A 23430-nucleotide genomic window follows, 5' to 3' on the forward strand; every position below is an offset into this window, starting at 1 on the left:
TCATTGCATTGCTGTGCAGCCTATACCGTTAACATGTAAGAAAATTGCCAGCAGATAGCAGAGTTGCTGGAAAACTGAGGAGCTTGTTGGCGTGGTTCGAGGATGCACAGAGCATGTAGAGACTGGCTCCGGGCAAGATACACGACCCAAACCCCAAAACTCTAAGTACAAGACCCAAACCCCAAACTGAACCTCAAATCCCAAACCACAACATACAAAATCAGGTGCCCGAGCCCAAGACGGATCATTGTTTGGAAAAAGGGTAATGATTTACGCACTCTCAGTTTACTCTCCGGTCTTGTTCTTGGACTTGGACGATGATTTAATTTATTCATTCTTAGGGCCGAAAACAAGGGGAGAATGCGGAAGGAGAAAAAAAATAGTACGAGGTCCCTATAAAACACGCATTTGTCAAGAGTACACCCTTTAAGTCTGCATTACAATCAAAACTCATTGTTCTTTTTCTGTATTTGTCCTGCTACCAAATTAGAACCCAACAAAACAAAAGAGGAAGCAACTAGGTTGATGCTCTGTGATTAAGAGAGATTCCAACGGGAAGTCAAAACCCAAAATATCTCGTAATTCAGTTACCCCATGAAAATGTTCCAACACTAATGTGCCAAGCTCAGTCATCTCTTCTCTTATTGTTGCCAGGAGAGTTTTGCTCCCTAAGGATCTTTAGCACATTAACCAATGCTCGCAAGCGGTCCCAAATGTTCACGCCATAGAGTGCTTCAACAAGTGATTCCTGGAAATCAAAGCCATTCTCTGCAACGGGATACTGTGGTTGGCCAAGTAGGAAAATCAGTCAGATTTGGGGTTTCAATGTGTGTGTGTGAGAGAGAGAGGGAGGGGGAGAGCAGAGGGCCAATGAGATCACAATACAGTTCGGTTTTGTTATCTGACCTGAATAGGCTTTGGTATCTTGGTCTTAATGTATGGCCACCATCTATCCTCGACAACTGATTTTACAAGACAACATGCTCGCAATCCTTCTACACCAGCAAACCTTCCAAATCCACTGTCTTTCACACCACCAAATGGCAGGGACTGCAAATTCACGAAAGTAAGAGACATCTTTAGTTCATTGGATTAACAATGTCATCATGTCAAACAAAATAATAACGAGCTGTGCTGCAACAAGGATACTTGTTATGCTTCAACTAAAGGGATCTCTGATAAATGACAACAAAAAAATCCATCTTCAGTAAAAAACGAAAGAATAAGGAAGAAAACTGAAACAATAACAACTACCAGCTGATAACATATTTACCTGACACATGTACGTTGATGCAAAATCATTGATTGCAGCAACTCCACAGTGTATTTGGGAAGCTATCTCTTTTGCACGACGCTGGCTGCCAGAAAAAACAGCACAGCCAAGACCATATTTTGAATCATTAGCAAGCTTGACAGCCTCTTCATCAGTGCTAAATTTCATTAATGGCATGATTGGTCCAAATGCCTGCAAAATTGTAGAAGGCATTTCTCCATGTAACTAATTGGATATTAAAGGTGTAAATGAAAATGCTAGAAAACACATGAAATTGGATACCTCCTCTTGCATCAGCTTCATCGTGTGATTTACATTTTCAATCACAGTAGGTGGGAAAAACTGATCAACTGCGCCTTCACCTATATGGCCAACACTTCCCCGAACAACAAACTTTGCTCCTTTGTCTAAGGCATCATTTACAAGGTATTGAAGCCTTTCAGAGTGCTCTTGCAAACATATAGCTCCCATATCATATCTTCCAGTAAGTGGTGGACCCTACAAAAGAAGATAAACTGACAGAATGAGGAGTTTGAATATTAAGTTCTTATAAATGCACAACTCTTATTGAACCCATGTTTAAGTATACGTTGTATAACTATCTCCACAGAACTAGCTGGATAATTTTTCATTAATTTTTCCCGACCATTTCAGCCAATGTGATTATGAACCTGGGAAGGCAAGTCTGCATCTGGCTGACATTGTAACTAAAAGAATATGCAGTGCATATAAATGCTCACTGTAAAATCAAACTTCACTGAAATCACGACAAAGAAATAAAGTTGTAAGACAACCTAAAGATTCAGCTTTGGGTCAAAACATGTTGATAGGGACATACTTACAGCAGAAACAGATTTTACAATCTTGGAAACTTGACTGACAAATGAAGAATAAATCTTCTCATGAACATAAAATCTCTCAGCCCCAGCACAGTTCTGTCCACTTGACTGAAGAACAGCTCTCACGGCAATTTGGGAAACCTAAATTGAGTAGTTAGGTAAATATGGTGTTCAGGAATATAAAAAATTATAATCCAAAATATCCTTCATATTAAATTTCCATGTCTGATAAACATCATGAGGGTAGGAAAAAAATCATACATGTTCCACATCTACGTCTTCACAAACAATGAATGCATCTTTCCCACCAAGTTCAAGTGTAACCGGTGTAAGATTCTCAGCAGCACTTTTCATTATCTGCAGAAGTAGCAGAAGTGAAAGTTGGAAGTGAGAAGCCCGCTCGAGGAATTAAACAAGAACAAGAAATCCATCCAATCAGGCAAAAGAAGATCATACCATCTTACCCACACCAGGCGATCCAACAAATATTATCTTGTCAACAGAAGACACCAGTGCTTCTCCAGTTTCAGCAAACCTAGTGAGGAAGAAAAGGAAGAAAAGGTTAAATCATAAGGAGACAGTTAAACAAGACGAGAGAAAGAAACAACCGCCGCCCCAACCAAAAATGGAAAATCAATACCCTGTTACAATGTCAACTAAATTTTCAGGTGCTCCTACAGCAGCAAGGGCTGACTGGATTATTCGGAGGTAGAAACAACCAGACCAGCTTGCATGTTCTGAAACCTGCAATTACAAGCATATGGTTCTCTGTCAAATTAACAAATAATCTTCAGTGCAAATCATTAGAAGATAAACTATGTCTATCTACTTTTCTCGCGAGCCACTTTCTAAGGATATATAGCCTAAATCCCCAGCAACTAATAATAGCTAACACAGATATGCGATGTTTAGACAGCCACCAAGTCAAATGGAATAAGGTATTACGGATATAGAGACAAGTGCAGATAGTGATTAATTAAAATAACAGTGGACATTCTAACAATAACTACCTTAATCACAATGCTGTTTCCAGAAAACACAGCCGCCAACATTGGATTAAAAATATTATGAAAAGGATAATTCCATGACACAATAGCACCAACGACTCCAAGGGGATGGAATTCCACTTTGGATCTCTTGTGAAGCATTGACCTTCCGCAACATCTGAAAATTTTGTCACGAACAATAATCACAATACAGTGCATTTATATGTCCATTGGTGGAAGTGAATCTCCGTTGCCTAAAAACCGTTAAAAAAACTCCTTATATGGGTTAAAAAGAAGAAAAAAAAATTGGATAGAAATGGTAAAATTGATACGAAGAAGGTGCATGTCCGAAAAAGAGTACAGTATAAAAACTAAACATAAATATAAAAATCTGGAAGGTAGTGGTACAGGTATCATTCAAGTCCGCAGACATCACAAAACATATATCAGTGATACTGCAATTGAACAAACCATGATGAAGATGGCCAACAAGGTATTTACCACAGCAGACAGTTATGCTACTCAAATTAACAGAGATCAGATAAGATATAGAAAATGTAAACAAAGCACAAGAAAAATACCGGTATTCAGGCTTTAGCCAACGTTCACCCTCTGAAAGGAGCCAAGTGATCTTCTCACATGTTGTCATTATCTCCCCTAGAGAGGCATCCACCATTGTCTTTCCCGTATCACGTGAAGATATTCTAATCAAATTTTATATATGTAAGTACACAAACTAATCTCGATTAATAGTCTACCACAATAAAAAGACACTAAATGAGAAACCCATGTAAATAGAGTATCACCTATTTGTAATTTTATGTTCTCATTATTTCATAAACTTGTCTACATAATACTTCAGATGAGAGAGAGGTTTGAATAGAGTACGTACTCACATATAAGCTCTTGGTGTTCAATAATATACTTGAGAAGAATCCGGAGAAACTGGCGTCTTTGCTTGAAGCTACTCTTTGCCCATACTTTTTGTGCCTTTCTTGCTTGAGCTACACGCTCCTTGACCTGACATTTACAAAGCAGAATCCCAACAGTTGTAATATTCTTATCTCCAACAATTTTCTCACTTGAACTTAGTTTGTGAATCCAAAATCAGGCACTATGTATGCAGGCACAGACTCAAGCTCATCACTTAATACCGAACAGAACAATAATCTACCCGTTTAGAATTCAGGAAAGAGGAGTACAATATTGGAACTCCCTACGCATTCAATTCACCAATCCCCAAATCCAAGCATGCATAACATGTCTCACCTCAACGGGTGTCAGTGCAGGGAAATATCCCAAGTATTTCATGGTTGCAGGCTCATAGCACTGAACCTTGGTCTCTGCTTGTGGTGTCCTTCCCCTCGGAGGTACCTGCACCGTAAAACCCCAATAAGAGGTACCCAATTGAGTGCTTGACACAATCACATTGACTACAACTCAGACGACAAGAACAAGTGCAAAGTGAAACAGATTTGAATGCAATTATAATCCATTTAATTACTTCCAAAACTATAATTAGATAAGAATAAGTGATAAATGCGAAGAAACTAACTACAATAATGAACTGGAGAGAAATGCTTACAAAGATTACAAATTGTAGTAACAATTACAATCAAGGGAGCCAAAAAGCTTAGAGAAACTCACGTATATGAAACTGTTCTCCTGCGTCTGATTCCCATCATCCAACACTGCCATTGATCAAACCACGCCCAATCAATCAATCAATAAAATCGAGAGAGAGAGAGAGAGAGAGAAAGAGAGAGGAGAGAGAGGGGTAGCAGCATACCATCAGAAGCATCGACTTCGATAGAAGGCACATTGGGGGGAATGAGCATCAAGAGGAACCTACAAACGGCGTAAGCGAATCCGAGGACGAAGAGAGCCCACCAAAACGCCATCGTTTCGAAGCAGAATACAAATCAAACGCCCTTCCGCTGCAGAGAGAGAAGAAGACTGGAACAAAAAGTTGCAGTTGCGTTTTTCGGTTACGAAGAAAACAAAACGAAAACAGAAAGAAAAAAAAAAAAAAAAAAAACCAAAAAACCAAAAAAGCGACGGAGGAGTCGGCTTTAGAATTGGATCGAGCTTACTTGTTCACTGGGGCTCCTCTTCCACTTTCTTCGCCGGGAAATTTGAGATGGACGGCTACGATGGCATCTTTGATCTGGTCAGGTAACCTCTGTGAGGTAGAGAGTGAGGACCGAGAGAAAGGAGCGAGGGAGGAATGTTACTGTGTATCCGGTAAATCACGTGTTAACCCGGTATGCCATGTGAGCCGAGGTACTGGATTTTACTCTTATTAACCCACCCCACAACCCACCCTGACCCACCCCACACCCCCCCCCCCCCCCCTCGTACTTCCTCTACCACCCACGATTTGGAAATTAAGAGAATATTATTTCCCAACAATCTACCATTAAAAAGACCCGAAAGAAATTTATCATAATATTTTTCTGAAATTTTTTATGATAATATTAAAGTTGTGATTCTAACATATATCCTGCACTTAACAGTGCAACACAGTTAGATTCATTAGTCGATAGTTTCAGCGAAATTCAAACATATTAGAAGGACTGCATAGAAGAAGGAGATGTTGTGTGGCTAAAGAAAGATCGAGAGAAGGGTAGTAATGGCTGAGATCTTTTGGGGTTTTCAGTGTGGGTGTTATAGGGGACTTGGTGGTAGGGGGTTGGGGAGGGGTAAAGATTGGGCTGGTTGGGGTTTGGAGAGATGGGGCGGCTGGAGTTTCCGAGTACAAAAATCTATTTTTAATTTTTGTTTTTTTTTTCATTTTGGGAAGAAAGACATTGTTGGGCACATTCAAAATTTCAACATAAAAAATAATAAGTTTGGTGTAGAAGGACCACTTAGTACTACGGTCTAGTTGTATTTCTCTTCACTTGTACCTAAAAGGTCTTAGTTCAATTCTTGCTAAATGACACGCCCCAACCCCGATAACCCCAAATATTAGGGTAGGCACGTGCTGGCCGACACCCAAGAGTGACGAAGCCATTTTAAACATGCATATAAGTAAAAGATATGCAATTAAAATGTAAAATACCATAGCAAGAACGTGTTTAGAGTATACAACTACTAAGAATAATATAGAAGAATTACTAGAAAAATATATGAACAAAGGAATGATACTATATTGAGAAGACTTGAGAATATGCAGAAGTGTCCTGAAGCCGGGATCATGTGCCTCGATCCTAACTCTTGAAGGGGTGCAAAACCAAAAAAGGTGAGTGAACCAAAGTTTATAATAATACTAATAATAGGAAAACCATTTTCTTTATGAACATAATAACCCCCTGTTTCGAAAACATATATAATACTAGATAATAGATTTTCTAAAAAACCTAGAATGCCATGAAAACGTTTATAAAAATAGTATGCGCAAAACCATGCTCAAAAATGTCGGAAACATAGCTCAAAGGCAAATCGGTAAATCTCATTAGTCAAGTTCTCAACTAGGGGTATCATAGTGAAGGCAGTACCTATCCATCACCCGAAGGTGAAGCTGTATAACCTGTTCATCACCTGAAGGTGAAGCTGAATAATATGTCCATCACCCATAAGTGAAGCTGAATCAAATAGCATAACATCTACACCAACACTAGCTGTGGCTAGTAAAGTTGTCCGACACCGCTTTCAGCAATGAAGCTAGGGGTATAATATATATCATAACTCACTCATCCATCATCTGTGTCCTATGGCCATAGATATAATACTCGTGGTGTGCAGATGTGTCGTATAGGGGTGGGCAAACGGTTCCTGGATCTAGGGGGCGGGCCGATTCCTTGCGGTTTGGGGTGGGTCCAAAAATGGGTCGGTTCTAAAAATTGGAAAAAGGGTCCCCGGCCTAGACCGTTCATTGCATCTATGATTTACCCTATATTATTACCCATTTATCGTAACTCTCCCTTCACCCTCTCTTTATCCCGTCTCCACTCTTCTCCCTCGATCTCTCCTCCCTCTCGATCTTTTTTGATCGCCTCTCTCTCGATCTCCTCCCTCTCAATCTCCTCCCATAGCGGTGGTGGTGGAGGCGGATTTCATAAAGTGCAAGCAGAGACCTATAATCCAATTAGGAACTTGATTATTTGCTCCAGTGAAATACCCACTGAAGCAGAAGGCCATGTCGCTATTAATTTCACAGAAGGTGTTCCTTTTGCTTCGGACCACTATTTTTCTTTTAAAGTTTTTTACTTTCGAAATTGTTTGTGATGATTTTTGTTGGGCGTAGCTGCGCTGCTTCTTCAAGGTTCGGTCCTCCAAAAAGGGGTTGGTGGTGTTTCTTTCCCCTCCATTTTAATTCTTTTTTTTTTTTGATTTTATTGTAAATTTATATAATTTGAATATTTTGCTTCGTGGTGTTGGTATTTTTTCTAAAGTTTATGATATTATTTTTGTAGAGATTTGTTCTTTGTGGATATGCACCCAGATATGTGCATTTGTGTGTGTGATTTTTTTCCTGGAGCGATTTAAGGATGTTGAGGAAGACGATGAGGTCCTGGAGCAATTTGAGTTTATGTGGGGGACGAACGAGTTGAATCGCTTGAAAACGGCACGGTAGCAGATGAGGGTCTTGCTATCGGAGACCGAGTTAAACATCAAGAGGAAGATCAGGAGGATTCGCGAGTCTGGGAGGCGATCAAAACCGGGAAAAAAAAGAAGTAAGAGGACCTGTGGACTCGTCCCGAACCAACCCGTTTGAAATGAGCATGGTTAGGTTCGGTTCCAGAGAGGAAGACCGGGAGGATTCGCGAGTCCGGGAGGCGATCAAGACCGGAAAAAAAAAAAAAAGAAACAAAAAAAACAAAAAAGTAAAAGGACCTGTGGACCCGTCCCGAACCAGCCCATTTGAAATGGGCATGGTTAGGTCCGATTCCATTGATCAGATTTACAATACCCGGCTTAGTCCGTCCCGTGTCCTATTCAAGCGGGTCAAGTCCGGTCCCTCTAAATTTGGGCCCGGCCCGTGCCCACCCCTAGTGCCATATTATAACCCACTAGGTAACATAAACATATCTCAAAATATCGAAGCTCAAAAGCTCAACCCTCGTTTCATAAATCATATAAAACCGTGAAAGCTATCCAACTCAAATCATTCTCATAAATCACATTCAATAATATTTCATAAATCCGTAATATTTCATAGGGCATAAAAACAATAGTCGTAAACCTTTTCTAAGTGTAAAACCAATAGTTTATAACGTTTCATAAAATGTCAATTAAATAAATCATAATATAGAATCCATAAAATATAAATCATATTCAAATCATGAAGTATGCCATGCATGCTAGGTAATATTTATAAAAATATATATAGGATAAGAAGGGGTCCACTCACTGATTTTATTGCCTGAGAACCGTCCGAACTACTGATGATGAGGTCGCTTCCTGCCAACGCACCTAAACACAATTAAGTACCTTTTAGTAAAACTCTACTAAAATATTAGAATTTGGGGAAACAGATGGCGGATTCGGATTTCGCACGTTGAGGAACCTCAGGTTTTTCCTCCACGCGCCACCGCGTGTGGCGATTGGCCTCCCCGACTTGCCAGAAAATCCAACTATTCCAAAAATTCTCAAATTTTACAGGAAGAAAGATCTCAATGAGAGGAACAACTTTCATACCTGTGTCTAAGGCCAATTTGGCCCGAAAATGCCTTAATTTCACTCAAATGCGTTGGAACCTTAGATTTATGTGTGCTTTAATTCGACTCCTTTGGTGCTCCACCGCCTCTATGATTGGTTGGGGTTTGCTCCTGGGTTCAAGGAGAGTTTAATGGTGGTAGAGATTGAAGGAATTTACTTCAAAAATTGGCGGATTGCCACCAAGAACACCATGGTGACGTCAGTGCCATTCCTATAAAACCTAGACCAAAAATCGTTGGTTTTTGGGGTGGAACTTGAAGAAGAAGGGTTGTGGAGTTGATTCTAGGTGGTGGTGCAGCATGATTCGCCGGAAAAATCGCCTGAATGACGTCGGAAAACATGGGTGCCGCTTAGTGGCGAATTCAAGATTTTAAACTCGGGGGGTCCTAATTATAAAGGTCAAAAAATTTATAGACAAAAATAACATCGAAAATTTAAATATAATACATTTCATTCAAAAATCATATGCAAAACAATATTACAAATTATAAAATCATAATTCAAGCATCCATTACGAGGTTTCATAAGTTACTAGGGAGTACCTAAGTTATTGATTATCGAACTACTAAATTTAAAACACCGGTCAAATAAAACTCTCCGCAAACTCCCACTATCTTTCTAACCAAACACACCATTTTGCTCTTTTACTAGTTTTCAAACATCCACCTTTTATCTCACTAAGAACAAAGCTGCCATACCTCCACCAACCGCCTCCCTCCCCATTCTCCCGAAGCTATGGCAACTCCACCCCCAAATTTTACCAACCCATGACAGATCATATCCATCTTACTAACCTTATGAAGGAAATTTCACCCATCAGAAAAATTACTAAGATGGTTGAAATAATTTAGGGAAATTTGGGCTTATGTACTACCCCCCTCCGGGAAGACGACAGAGAAAGGTTGGAGGAGAAGTGGGTGGCACCGACGGATGGGACCGTGGCAGAAGCAAGGAGGAAAGAGGCAGGAAGGGTCCCTATTTTCTTTCTTCTCCATTCGCGGTTATCTTCTTCGAGAAAAAAACAGTCATTGCAACCTGTAACCTACAACCTGCACATACCTCATGCTCGAGTACGAGGGGTCCCCGAAAAATTTATAGCAGCAATTTAGGATGGCCGACAGGTCCTAGGACCTCCCAGGTCCCTATGTGCATCCACCCTTGGTGCCGCTGGGTCTGGTACGGGTCAAGCTCTTTCTCATTTTCTTTCATTTCTCCCCTCTCATATTGGTTGATTCTCTCTTTTCTCTCCTTTATCTTCCATCTCCACCGCCCATCTTTTCTTTCCTTTAATTTGGGCCACACACGTGGCTTTCCAGATTTTGCTCCAAAAATCTAGAGCCTTTAGAAAATATTCAATTTACTAAAATGCCCCCGACTTTAAACGTTAATATCTCCTTTGTTATAACTCTAAATCATGTTCCGTTTACGCCCACGCATTCGTAGCGACGAGTACTACAAGATTACGCTTAGAAAATGAACCTTATATGACACGACAAGGCGTTCAACATAAGTCAACGTATTTACCTTAAAAGGCATTTTCATCAATTCACATGTTAAAATTATAAAAATTATAATTTTTGTGGATGGGTTGTTACACTAAAGAAAAATTTGAACCATATTATTGCTAGCCCATTGTGAGGCTAAGCCCACCCCTCCCCTTAGTGTAGATAATATTGTTTGTTAAAAAAAAAAAAAAAGTGTACAATAAGGATAAATAGATCTGAATAAAAATTTTCGTTCATTTTTGCTCACCCTCTAACTCAAAGTCATCGTAATCCCTTCCATAATCGTGTGACGTGTAAAACACCAATTATAATTAGTTTATACCCTTTAATTATTTCTTATAGAACTCTTTAAAAAAAAATTTGTTTCTTATGAAAAAAGAAAAAAATAATGTTATTAGTTAAACTTACCATTTATACTTTCTATAATATCTTCATATTAAATATTTGATTGGAATCTTATCATTCATCTTCTTCCTCCTCATATCGGCTACATCATCAACAACTCCAATAAAAAGTGTGATATTATACGAGACTTCATATAATTTTCTTCGGCTACCAAAGATTATACATCGTTTGGTGGCTAGATAAGATAAGTTGTGATCAAGCAAAATAGATTTGTTGTTTGTTGACAGTACCAGACATGATTGGTTATGAGACCACAATAGAGTGGGCTACCTAACATATTTTTATACTAGAGTTACAAGTCATGCCTTACATGTTCATGTCAACTCAATATGATCTCTAAGGTCTAATTTCTTCTAACCCACCAAACAGGTCGGACTCATTTAGTGGGTTGAAGGGATTAGGCCTTAAAGATAAGATTGAATTAGCATAGATTGGTTAGACTTTGTAAGACATGACTTGTAACTCAAGTATAATAGTAAGTTATATAACTCATTCTATTGTGAATTCATAACTCATATTGTCCGGCTCATATTTTGACACAACAAAACAGTAGGCTAAACTCAAGTCTATTTTAATTGGTTACAATCGATTGCAACTAGCCCACCATACAGGGGCAAGGAATCGAAGGATAAACCTACTTACGTTTTTGTTAATTGTTTACCATATAATCTATTCAAGTGTATATCCATATAATATGTGATCTTTTTCCAGTGTGTTGTTGCTTCTTTGAATTTGCGAATCTTTTGTTTTGTTTCTTCTATGGTTCGAGATGTGGATGATGTGGCCGATGGAGGAGGAAGAGAAATGATATATTAAAGATTCCAACCAAATATTTAATAAGAAGATATATACAAAGTATTATGGTAAGTTTTCTATCCAATTAATCATATGAAATAATTAAAGAGTGTAGAGTAATCATGGTCGGTGTTTTAGACACGTGACACGACTCTAGAGGGAGGTAACGGTTACTTTGAATTAGAAGGGGTGGGCAAAAACAGACTCTTATTAAATACCAACCAAACAAGATTTTTTTTTTTGCGGTTAGAGCTTGGTTATTGAATCATTGATTTAGAATTTAAAGGTACAAATTTCTAGTGTACACTATAGAATACTACAAAGTATATTAGAAAATTCATCAACCAAATTATCAAATCAGAACATTTTCAAAATGTCAAAACTTAAACGGACAAGGTCGCAAAAATAACTAAGAACCTCACGTCATCAAAATCTAGCATTATAAATGTTCATAGATCATAATTATGACTACAACCACAAATCAAAGTCTCGTCCTCATAGCACACTCTGCGTCTAACCAAGAAAAACATGTAAAATAAGTAACGAATATGAAGAAGATTTAGTCTCTAGCGATCTAACTGCACATAATAATGAATAACAGTCATGATTTGAAAAATATGATCAAAAGTGAGTTGAAGTGAAAATTTTCAGGTTAAAGAAAAAAAAACTCCTATTAAGGCCTAATTAAGATGTGTAAAGTCCCAAATGAAAATGAATTTGGTTAAGTCTGCAGGCAGGTATTGTGGTAGCAAGTTAGAAATAACTATGTTAATTAGTTAATAATTAACAGTTTAAGCTTAAACACATGAAACACATGGCCATAAGGTTCCGTACTCCACTGGCTTTACCATATTCTTAAGGTAACTATCTTGAAGGAAAAAAAAACAAATTAACAACTAGCAAGAAGCCATGTTGATGCTTTCATACTTAAGGGTCTTTCACGCGAAAGTCATTTATAATATTGTAACTCAGAACAAATTTAGAATCTTAATTAAAACTATTGAAAATGACTTGACGTTTTATAAGCTCTTGCTAAAAGTCGTAACTTTTTGAGGTGAGACATTTCTTCACATCCTCACCTCGCGCCCCTCACGTGACTTGCTTTGATTTGCAATAGGGAGAGTTCCCCAACTCCTTCTAAGTCCTTGCAATATTTCATACTTTTCCGACATTGGACATTTCTTCGCATCCTCACAACTGTTAGAGTGAGTTCACACTGCTGCAACTAATACTTAAATTTGCTTTCAAGCAATTAACATTTAACTCTTACTTTGCACAAGGCTATGCTTTCTTATGGTTTCCAAATACCTTTTTCAGAGAGAATCTGCCTCTGCCCTCTCTGCTGTGGTTCCTTTAATTTATTTTGTACTGTTTTGGGCATGTTTGCCAAACCCCACAAGTTAACATTGATTCCAATCAGCTCTTTCACACCAAAATGCACCTATATTTTGGTCCTCCACAAGTCTTCTTTCATCATTAACTAGAACAATGGAAACTGATCTTGCTCACTGCTTGGGTTATTCAAAGCTCCAAAATTAGCAAGGTACACTGACCCCTAAACCACCATGTGTGTGTGTGTGTGTTTTTTTTTTTTTTTTTTTTTTTTTTCCTGTATTTTTTTTGTCTTGGAAATGTTCAATGTTGAAAAAGTTTCAGGAGCGGGATCCCATTTTGTGGGATAAGGTACAGCTGGTTGACCGGTGATGCATATATCTATAAGATTAGGGGGTGTGACATCCACACACCTCTTTTTACCTTCTCACACACTCTTCTAATTTTCGGCCGTCGGATCGGATGAATTAAAGAAGATCAACGGATATAAATTAACAAAGGGTGTGTGAGAAGTAAAAAGGGGAGTGTGGATAGCACACCCCTAAGATTAATGTACATCATAGTGGAAATGTTCTATCCAACTGATGATGAGAACTTGTTTTTGTTGTGGTGTTTTAAAGCTCACTTTGATATGTAAAGAAAATTTATATGTTCCCTGGCTTTAGCTTTTAAATTATTTTCACTCAATTTCTTGTATTAAGATTGTGATTAACCATGCTTTTCTTTTATTAAGATTATGATTAACCATGCTTGTGTTTTGTAAATCATTTCCAAATCTTTTTCAACTATACTCATATCTTGTGAGCTGAGAAAGCTGGGGAAGATCAGGGAAATGATTCCCGCATTCTCGTTTTCTCCTTCTGGACTGCTATCCTTGTTCTTGTCTATTGATTTTTGTTTGATTTATTCAATCAGAATGGTGAAAAAAGGGGAGGAGTACAAAGGGAGAAAAATGAAGTGCGGAAGTTACTTCCCGAAAACCAAATGCAGGATTTTACCACATTACTAAAGCTTCATTTAGAGTCAAATTTAAAAGATTCTCAGTCATTGCAGGTTCTTTTGATCATTTCCAATACTCCCCTTTGAAAGATGGAAAATAGTTACAGATCAGAGAAACAGGAACAAGCAAGTGACCATGTCGCCCCCGAAATTATTCCTGAGCCACAAACAAGAGACCATGTCGCCCTCGAAATCATTCCTGAGCATGATGTCCTTGTATCTTCCATCAAAGAAAAGATGGAAAACGTTGCTGTATCAGTCTGCATTTTCCAAGTCCCCGACAAACTTCTCGATGGCAACAAAAAGAAGTATACTCCAGAGAATGTTTCCATCGGTCCTTTGCACCGCAGAGAACCTACTAAAGTCGGGGAAGATGATAAGTGGCGGTATTCTTATGCACTCCTCAATCGAAAACCAAATTTAGAAGCAAGCTTGAGCATCTGTGTGAAAGCTCTTAGAGAGTTAGAGCACAAAGCGAGAAGATGCTACGAGGGAGAGATTGGCCTCTCTAGTGATGAATTTGTGCAGTTGTTGCTAGTTGATGGCTGCTTCATCATTGAGCTGTTTCTTAAGTACGCTTACAAGAGCCTCAGATCGCGACGAGATCCTATATTCAGCACGGTAGGGATGCTTTTCGGCATGAGGAATGACTTGGCATTGTTACTAGAAAACCAAATTCCTTTCTTTGTTGTTCAAAGGTTGTTTCAAGTAGTACCGCTTCCTAAAAAATGTAATGAGTCACTCAGTGAGCTCGCTGCACGCTTCTGCAATAGAATAATCCCGGGAGATGATGAGCATGTTATCCAAGACAAGTTCAACCGAGAAGGGTATCATTTGCTCGATCTGATTCGACATTCCATCCTCCCAACATATCCAAAACTGCCACCGAAAGAAGATACACCTCCCAAAAATATGGATTGTGCAAAAATTCTCAAAAGGGCAGGCATTAAGTTCAAGAGCGCTAGAAGCCCAAGTTTCTTGGACATCAAGTTTTCTCGCGGAGTTTTCAAAATCCCCTCCCTTGAAGTCCACGGATACACAGAAACACTTCTCCGGAACCTCGTTGCACTGGAGCAGCGTCAGATTGACGATACAGTACAGCACGTCACATCCTACGCCTTCCTCATGGGATGCCTCATCAGCTCTGAGAAAGATGTGAAGTTCCTCCGGCGAAGGGAGATTCTCACGCACGACCAGAAGAAGGATAATGAGGTTTTCGAAGTGTTTAAGAATCTATGCAAGGAGATCAGCTTGAAGGATTTTTACTACGTGAGGATTTTTGAAGAGGTAGGTGAGTACAAGAGAAAGAGTTGGCATGAAAAGCGGCAGAAGTTGAAGCACAAGCATCTCAAAACTTCTACCTCAGTTGTTGTGTTTGTTGTTGCAATTTTGCTTCTTCTTCTCACCTTTGTTGGAGCTTGCTTTTCCATTCTTACCTTTGCTCTCCACCATGTTTAGAACAAATAATCGTTCATCTCTTCACACACTTGGATATTTAGAACAAATAATCATTCATCTCTTTTCACACTTGGATGTGAAATTGATTGTTTTTTTACTTGGATGTGTCTATTTTTAACGTATATGATAAATAATGGATGATGCACACGTATTGAATTTGCTGATATCATGCATCTTTTTTCACACTTGATGTGAAATTGTTTGTTTTTTACTTGAATGCATCTATTTTTAATGTACATGATAAATAATGGATAACGGTACACGTATTGAATTTGCTGACTATATCTTCCACATGAAATAAATGAACGAGATGCAAATAGTTGGATATTATTTATTGACTACAATACAGATCAACTACATTTCTAACATGAAATAAATGAACTAGATGTAAACGGTTGACACATTATGATTTAAGAAGTGATTTTCACCAACCATTTTCTCACTTTATACAAACACGTATAACTTCATCCATTAAATTGAAGAATTAAAACAAAAAAAAAAATAACAGATCTAAACAGCTGTGTGTAAAAAAATAAAAAAAACATGTAAAAAATAATTTCCCAATGATTAAACATTTAAAACTTTATTCATTCATTTTATGGTATTTTTGGCTGAGAAAAAAAGTTTAGGAGGAGCAGAGAGGCTACTCCATCTCAGAGTAAAGACATAATATAAGCCTTCTATGGCACTTATACACATAATCCACAACAACTAAGATATAAAGGAAATCATGTGAGGAAGGAAAATGACCCATAAAATCAATGCCCCAAACATAAAAAATTTCAACAAGTGGATCCAACTCTCTTTTTAGTTTTTACAAATCACCGACCAATAAAGATTATCGAGAACAAAAATCAGATCTAAATTTTGACCTACTGAAAAGAACAATTTTTAATAATAAAAAATGTAATCTGATCAAGTTTCAAATACAAAAATCATTAACAGAGGATCTAACGGTTCAAAAAATCTAGAATATTAAGTACCGTGGAACACTAAGAGAATCCCCAAGTTGCAATATTTGCTTTCATTCTCAACCTTGTAAAAGGAGTCAAAGCCCTCCATTTGAAGCTCAAAAAAGCAAACGACATGTCGTTTCAATTACGCGTGTTTTGGGGGCGAAACACTCTCGATCCCGACACAATGACACAGAGACCATAGTTTTAAGGGAATATTTTTACTCATCATCATTTAGTGTGGTTTATACTCACCATCTTAATAATGATAAATAAAATAATAAAGATATACCACACTAAATGATGGTGAACAAAAAAATGCATTGTACTTTTAACCTATTCAATTGTCATTACTCGTTCGTGTCTTATTCCCATAATAAAAGCAAAGACAAAGCAACATCACTCCCCCCACAACATCCACCGTCCGATGCCACCCATCACAATACTCAGGGCCCCACACAGATAACCATCCAACGGCTCACATAAACTACCAACAAGTGGAGCCATCACATCATTTTTGTCCACCTAACCGACTTTCCTTCACTGTGCTCTTTGCATAAGGAGCTCTTCTTTCTCAGATTCCGAACTTTCGGTGTTGTTTCTGACCAGCTTTTCCAGATCGAGAGAGAGATGGAAGACAGGAGAGTGGGAGTGGCGGTGGATTTCTCGCCGGGCAGCAGGGCGGCCCTGAAATGGGCAGTCGAGAACGTTGCCCGGAAAGGCGATCACCTTATCTTGGTTGTCGTCCGGCCTGAAGAGAACTACGAGCAGGGAGAGATGCAGCTCTGGGGCGTCACCGGTTCACGTATTCCCTTTCTCTCTCTCTCACGCAAAATTTATAGATCAAGATTGAAACTTTCTCTATCTCTTGTTTTCATTTGTTTTTTATTTTTAATTTTAATTTTTGGGTTTTGGTTGTGATGAGTGTTTGCTTGCTAAATTGACTGAATTTTCAGCTCTGATAAAAAAATTGAAAAATACATAAAAATACGGTGGTCTCTGATCAAGATTTTCTGGTTCAAGTTTGGAAAATTTCTGTGTGTTTTTGTTAATTGGTGTTTGGTTTTTAGTGTTGATTTGTGGGTTTTGTTTGTAATTACACGTCCATGCATGGTGATTAATTGATAAATTAAATAACTTGTTTGCAGCTTTGATTCCTGTGAAGGAGTTTTCTGATCCCACCATCATGAAGAAGTATGGAGTGACGCCTGACGCTGAAACCATCGACATCGCCAACACTGCGACGCAGAAAGAGGTTAGATTTTTATAAAAGGAGGTTTAACAAAACACCTTCAATACTGTTTACATTTAAAAAAAAAAAAAACCACATTTATACCTTTCGCTGTACTATTCACTATTCACTATTTTTTGAATTTTTCGTTAGTTTTCATTTTTATAAATCGATTTTTGTTTCAATTAGTGAAATTATTAATCTTGAAGGATCATGCTAATTAAACTTTGTTGCAATGGGATTATTAGAAAAATGATAACTATTTAGTTGGATGGGTACAGGTTACGGTGGTGATGAAGATCTACTGGGGCGATGCCCGTGAGAAGATTCTCGAGGCAATTGACAAGACCCCCTTGAGCTTCCTTGTTATTGGAAACAGAGGCCTTGGCAAGCTTAAGAGGTACAAATTCATATAGTCCATCAGCATTTTCGGATTTAATTGTGGAATGAATTGCACCGTCAAAAAATATCAGTTAACTTGGTAGTTTAACGGACAGAGAAATTGTGTCATTAGTACTACGGTCTAGTGTTGTTCCTCTTCACTCATGGTATTCCTCTTCATTTGTATATGGGAGGTCTTAGGTATGTTGGCCCTTTGTATCGACGAAATTGTCATGTGTCCTAAATTAACAAGTAAACTTCTATTCACAAACTTTGAATTTGTGTTTGTCTATATTTTGGCATTTTTGTGTACATGTGGTAGAGTTGGTTGAGGGGATGTCATTGTTGTCCATGTTGTTTTGTGGTTGGCTCTTTGGCAATCAAGTTCTTCTCGACTTCTTGGGTTCCATGATGGCAACACTAGACTAATGCCCAACATAAGACTTTCCTTGACACTTACACTGTTTGTTCTGTTACAACTCGTGCGTTTGTGATTGTGAATCACATAATAATCCCACTTCCGATAATTAGTTGTACAACGTTAATACTCCGACTTTTTTAAGATTAAACTCGACATCTAAACCTTGCAAAGTGGTTTAAGTTGAAGATAATGATGCATCTTAGTTTCTCAACCTTCACATTGGAAATTATTTTTGTAGTAACTGCTAACTAAGGATGCCCCCTTGTGTTGACTTATGTTTCTTTGATTAATGTTTAGATTTTAATTGAATTTCGACATGTTTGTTGTTTTTGCAGGGTTATAATGGGCAGTGTCAGCAACCATATCGTAAATAATGCTTCGTGCCCAGTTACTGTCGTCAAGACTAGTTCCGAGTCCCATGCCAGCTAAATCCTTTGTCCTCAATGCATGCTGGGTAAATAAGTGCGATGCATCAATTGCTTCCTTACCTGCAACTGAGCCTTTTAGTTTGCACAAGATCTAGTTTTTATCTTAATAAGATCTAGTTAAATTAAGGTTTCAACTGTTTGTTGCGGTACGTTGAAGTTGGACAAATTTGATGTGCATATATCGCTACATTATATGCGTTTGCTACCGTCTATAATGTGAACTCAACTTGTAGTCCGAGATGGTGATTCGCTTACCAGAATTCAAGGCTTGATTAATTAAAGTTCCTCAGGTTCAGCAATCTACATTCAGTAAAATTAATTTCAGCTATTTTACTATCTTGAAGAAGGTTCAACTTTACGACTTGTGCAGCTGCTTTGTTATGGTCGGTTGCCTGCAGCTGCTTCCAAATTAACAGGATAGCGATTTTCACACATTTTTTTTTTAAATTTTTTAATATCTATGCGGTCCAAACCGAATGCTCTTTATTTTAGCTGAAGAGCTTAAGCTAGGCGACCTTGCGGTTAGCCCAAGTGGTGAAGGACGAGCAGATAATGGGTTAGGATTAAGATCCGTCAGGGTTTGGGGCAACGGATTAGGGTGAGAGACCATCACCTCTTATAGGAGATTGAATTCTAGCCCTCTAATTTTAAAGCCAATTGTGAATACAAAAGAATGTGTTAATTAAGGTTAAATTCCATTGATAGTCAAACAATCCGTAAACAAAGCCGTTAATTCACCAAAACACACACGGTGGCTATTATTGCATGCTTAAAATTATCTTTCAAAAGCCTCCCATTCTTTCATTTTCTCCTCTTTTACTTCCTTCCACCCTGCAAGCAAATTCAAGAACAACAATGGATCCAAAGTGCTATACTCAAACGCCTCTCGTCATCGTATTCTTCTTCCTTTTCGGCTTCAACTCCGTGCAAGCCGTATGCAAGCCCCGGGACTTGAAACTGAGGTACCTAACCGTTCTCTCTCCAGCACCTAGTTCTCCTAACTCGCAGGCGTCTGTGCCTCCTAGTAAGCCACCTGCGGGTAAAGTCTTCCCTTCATCGCGGCCAGCAGGCCCTCCACCAACCCGTAGCCCTACTTCGGCCCCAACTCCGGCCCCAAACCCTCCTTCACAGCCTCCACAAGCATCACCTCCTGCTGGCAATTCTATTTCTCCATCTTCCTCCTCATCCTTTTTTCGCCGTCCTTTTGACAGATCGCGTGGAAACCTCTTTCTGCAGCCTTTTGTTCCCAACACAGCCTCATCATCAACCCCACCTAACCCGGCAATCCAAGAAATATGCAAAAACACAGACTACCCTGATCTTTGCATCTCATCCCTGACCCCTTTCCAACCACCCAAGGTTGACCCCATATCCGCGCTTGAGATGGCAATCAAGGCTTGCACCGCACACGCCCAGATGTCTCTAGCCGCAGCCTCAAAACTTGTGACGATGCCTAACACTGCACATGGCACGGTCGCTGCACTCAGTGATTGCAAGGAAATGTACTCTGATGCCTTGGACGGCCTTCAGAGCGCCATTGATGCAATCCAGAGCCGCGACATGGGCACGATTAATAGCATGCTTAGCGGGGTGGTGACCGATGCTGTGACGTGTGGGGATGGGTTTGAAGGACAGCAATCTCCGCTTGGTGATTACGATGACAAGCTTCATAAAATGGCCAGCAATGGCCTTGCCATTGCTTCTTTGATCAAGGGATGATCATGATCTATATATATCTTCAGTTCCTTCCATTTTGTTTTGTGATGTTTCTTGTTGTCCAAGAAAAACATCACATAGCTAGCAAATTGAGAAGAGTAGAGATTTAGGAATATATAAATTAAAGAAAGTTTACATTTTTGTACTATAGCTTGTATATCTTTTGTCTTTATTCCTTGAGAAGCATTGTACATAGCCTATAGGATTACTTGCATATATGCTATTACGCAAATTCACATAAATTTGTATCACTTTCCTTTTGGGCTCATAATTTTTTTTTTTTTTTAGTGAGACTTTAACTCGGTGTTCCTTTTCCATTTGCAAACCCTTACTTGAATCTGTTCTTGCAGGATTTCGTGCCCTCAGGTTTAATCCGGTTGCTTCATTCCTTTTCATGGTTCCTGTCCATGCAGCGAAAAAAGCCCTCCCTAGCTACATAAAGCAAGAAAATCAGTGCAAATCTCGAACCAGCAGGAATTCACGCCAGAAAAAGGTTAAATCTCTATAGGATTTGAAAGAATTTGAATAGGGTTTGGAGTATTTGAATTTTATTTTATATTATATTTCATAAGATTTGGACAATATTTGACTATTTCGGTATATAAACTTTGAAGTGAATTATTATTAGCACTCTAAAAATGTTTTGCAATCCTTTCTTATTAGGAAATCAGGAAGAAATATTTGCAGAACAAGAAAAATAGGGGAGAAGTTGTATTTCGAGACTACATTATTTATTCCACTATGTTTGATGAGTACTACTAGATCGAGATAAAAGAGAAGCAAATAAGAGAGAGTTATGATGTGTTTGGGCTTGGCGTTGGCGCGTCTAGCCTCAAGTCTTAGGCTTGACCGCTTGAGCAATAAAAAGCTGTGCCAAGTATATGGAAGGGAAAACAAAAATGGAAGAAAATGAAGGAGATAATATTAATCAAATAATGATATTCATACCGTATTTTTGTACCATACTTTCATATCATCTTAGGTGGCATCTGATGTGAATAACCACATTATTTGAAAAATTTGCAAAACCCAAGGAAATGAAGAAGAAAGACTCCTCGTATACCACAATCATCATTTAATTAACTAGTTTTTCTTAATTATTAGTTTATTAAATAATGAAATAAATTTTAAAATCTGATTAATTCAAATGATGGGGTTATTCACATCAAATGTCACCTAAAAATGTATAGAAATGTAGTATAAAAACATGGTATGGATAACATTACTTATGTTAATCAACTTTCATGCATTACCAAACCAGAACCAAAACCATTCCTCTCTTTCACTCTCACTTTCTCAGCATTTACTAGTACAATCTTCTCTTCCTTTTCCCCCCACATTAGGGCTGGTGTTTCTCATCGCTCTTCCAGTTCCACCGCTGTGCTTCCGGCTGCTCCTTCACTTCTTCTGTAGGGCTCAAACGTCCTTTTGGGACTGCTTCTGTAGGGCTCGTAAGCACGTTTGCTCGAACTGATGTCATTAAAATATGTTAACTTGTTGGCACCATTAGATTTATAGGAATAGGATTATATTTACTTCTTACCGAGGTACTTGTTATTATAATCTTCAGGCTCACTGCAGATTCTTAAATTAATGGAATTGTGTTGATCTTCCACCCCTTGTCTTCTGAGATTTGAGTAAACATAAAGAACACTGCAACGATTTTAGTATAAATGGAAAGCTTGGGTGGCGCTGGGTTTTCGCCTGGAGGTTGCCTTGTCAGGAAGAAGAGGAGTATCGTGTCACATAAACCTCACTTAAATCCACCGACATTTTCACTCAGCTCCAGTATCCCTATTGGCAAAGGAACCACTGATGAGGATCAGAATAATAAGAAGAAAATAGTGCATTCTGATGGACTGGGAAGTAAGAGCAACCTGAAAAGTTAAAGCTTAAGTTTGGAGGTGTTACTGGTACAATCAACACCAAGTAATATAGCACATGTTGGCAATGGTGGTGGCTCGTCCACTGCTAAATCTTCAAGCTCCTTAGATGCCTTCACACCCCAAATGAATCCCCTCGCTCATGTACCTCACCCTGATTCTTGTTACTATTGCAATTGTTAGTAGGTCTCATTTTGTACGACCTGTACGGTGGAATTTATTTGTCATCCTGTCTGATTTTTCCAATGATTTTTCTTTTAATTCTGTATAATCACAACTGTAATGACAAGGACCTCTTTGAAAATTTGTAGTTCAACGGTTGCTATTTTGGTTTCAAAAGTTACACGATGCTGTGTATCATAACATTATTGATGCAGGATGATGCAGGTGGAGATGGGGTCAATGAGCCAGTTCGTAAGAACAAGCGGGCTCCTAAGAGAAGCACCTTGGGTGCTGCATTTAATGAAGAAGATGATGAAGATGAAGAAATCCAATTCCTTGAAAGATTAAGCGCATCTAAGGTTGCTCGTTCAGAGAGAATTCAAATGGACATTCGCTTTCATGGAGATGATAGTGGAGAGTATAAACCCTCAAGGCTGGGAAAAGCTAGTAAAAAAAGGTCAAGCTCGGAAAAAATGCACGAGGATAAAGATTGGGAGAAGAAGATGAAGAAGAATTGACATCTGATGATGAACCTGAACCAAACGGGAAGAAGCTGAAAACAGGATCTCTTAGTCTACTTCTAGAAGGGAGGAAAGAATCGACCCTCACTACACGTAACCGGACCCTGCAGCCTGGAAAACATATTTCTCCTGGTTCAGGTTTTCTTGACATTACAAGTGTTTTGCTTCCTGTCCCATCTAAAAGTGCGCATCTTATCTCCGTGTTTGTTGCATGATTCTGACTATATTGAATATATCCATATATATGCATATGCGTACTGAACTTGTTTTCAGTTTTTCTGTTGGCTGGTTGACCACAGGCAAGAAGGAGGCAATGTCTGAAGTGGAACGACAATTAAAGAAAGCTGAAGCTGCACAGAGACGAAAAGGGAAGCTGAGAGAATGCAGCTAATGTGTTCGATATAGGCCGCTGGAAGTGGAACGACAATTAAAGAAAGCTGAGGCTGCACGGAGGCGAAAAGCGAAGTTAGAGAATGCA

The 23430-nt window shown here is 38.7% G+C and overlaps 4 protein-coding genes and 1 pseudogene across 5 annotated transcripts; 4 read left to right on the plus strand and 1 right to left on the minus strand.

Annotated features, from left to right (window-relative positions):
- Nucleotides 1-371: 371 nt before the first annotated feature.
- LOC137731700 (aldehyde dehydrogenase 22A1) lies at nucleotides 372-5487 on the minus strand. Of its 2 annotated transcripts, none has more exons than XM_068470884.2 (15): nucleotides 5192-5487; nucleotides 4888-5054; nucleotides 4746-4789; nucleotides 4368-4472; nucleotides 3991-4118; nucleotides 3680-3802; nucleotides 3123-3276; nucleotides 2753-2856; nucleotides 2569-2647; nucleotides 2374-2469; nucleotides 2116-2253; nucleotides 1556-1771; nucleotides 1274-1465; nucleotides 907-1050; nucleotides 372-781 (listed from the first exon to the last, which is right to left on the minus strand). In XM_068470884.2, exons 2-15 carry the CDS (start codon nucleotides 4997-4999, stop codon nucleotides 626-628), a joined length of 1791 nt encoding a protein of 596 aa, XP_068326985.2. In that variant the 5' UTR covers nucleotides 5000-5054; nucleotides 5192-5487; the 3' UTR covers nucleotides 372-625. The 2 variants fall into 2 exon arrangements, with proteins under 2 accessions (XP_068326985.2, XP_068326986.2); XM_068470885.2 differs by having other exon boundaries at nucleotides 4888-5035; nucleotides 5192-5412.
- A 7437-nt stretch (nucleotides 5488-12924) lies between these two features.
- On the plus strand, nucleotides 12925-15418 carry LOC137730775 (UPF0481 protein At3g47200-like). Its single transcript, XM_068469735.2, has 2 exons — nucleotides 12925-13010; nucleotides 13853-15418. Exon 2 carries the CDS (start codon nucleotides 13889-13891, stop codon nucleotides 15254-15256), a length of 1368 nt encoding a protein of 455 aa, XP_068325836.2. The 5' UTR covers nucleotides 12925-13010; nucleotides 13853-13888; the 3' UTR covers nucleotides 15257-15418.
- Nucleotides 15419-16727: 1309 nt separating this feature from the next.
- Nucleotides 16728-18969, plus strand: LOC137733004 (universal stress protein PHOS32). Its single transcript, XM_068472231.2, has 4 exons — nucleotides 16728-17014; nucleotides 17358-17464; nucleotides 17722-17840; nucleotides 18578-18969. The coding sequence occupies exons 1-4, from the start codon at nucleotides 16840-16842 to the stop codon at nucleotides 18669-18671; spliced, it is 495 nt and encodes a 164-aa protein (XP_068328332.1). The 5' UTR covers nucleotides 16728-16839; the 3' UTR covers nucleotides 18672-18969.
- Nucleotides 18970-19421: 452 nt separating this feature from the next.
- On the plus strand, nucleotides 19422-20628 carry LOC137732649 (uncharacterized). The gene has a single exon (XM_068471949.2). The coding sequence runs from the start codon at nucleotides 19436-19438 to the stop codon at nucleotides 20387-20389; it is 954 nt and encodes a 317-aa protein (XP_068328050.2). The 5' UTR covers nucleotides 19422-19435; the 3' UTR covers nucleotides 20390-20628.
- A 1431-nt stretch (nucleotides 20629-22059) lies between these two features.
- LOC137732650 (uncharacterized) lies at nucleotides 22060-23343 on the plus strand (annotated as a pseudogene).
- The last annotated feature ends 87 nt before the right edge of the window (nucleotides 23344-23430 follow it).

This window comes from Pyrus communis, chromosome 16 (assembly GCF_041283825.1).
Source record: "Pyrus communis isolate YQ-2024b chromosome 16, ASM4128382v1, whole genome shotgun sequence".
NCBI classification, from domain to species: domain Eukaryota; kingdom Viridiplantae; phylum Streptophyta; class Magnoliopsida; order Rosales; family Rosaceae; genus Pyrus; species Pyrus communis.

Coding starts and splice junctions, on each gene's coding strand:
- LOC137731700 (XM_068470884.2), bottom strand. CDS start 4,999: ATGGCGTTTTGGTGGGCTCTCTTCGTCCTCGGATTCGCTTACGCCGTT. Junction 2,648..2,752: donor TTAGTTGACATTGTAACAGG/GTATTGATTTTC, acceptor CTTCCTCACTAG/GTTTGCTGAAACTGGAGAAG. Junction 1,466..1,555: donor TGAAGCTGATGCAAGAGGAG/GTATCCAATTTC, acceptor ACAATTTTGCAG/GCATTTGGACCAATCATGCC.
- LOC137732649 (XM_068471949.2), top strand. CDS start 19,436: ATGCTTAAAATTATCTTTCAAAAGCCTCCCATTCTTTCATTTTCTCCT.
- LOC137730775 (XM_068469735.2), top strand. CDS start 13,889: ATGGAAAATAGTTACAGATCAGAGAAACAGGAACAAGCAAGTGACCAT.
- LOC137733004 (XM_068472231.2), top strand. CDS start 16,840: ATGGAAGACAGGAGAGTGGGAGTGGCGGTGGATTTCTCGCCGGGCAGC. Junction 17,015..17,357: donor CTGGGGCGTCACCGGTTCAC/GTATTCCCTTTC, acceptor ACTTGTTTGCAG/CTTTGATTCCTGTGAAGGAG. Junction 17,465..17,721: donor ACACTGCGACGCAGAAAGAG/GTTAGATTTTTA, acceptor GGATGGGTACAG/GTTACGGTGGTGATGAAGAT.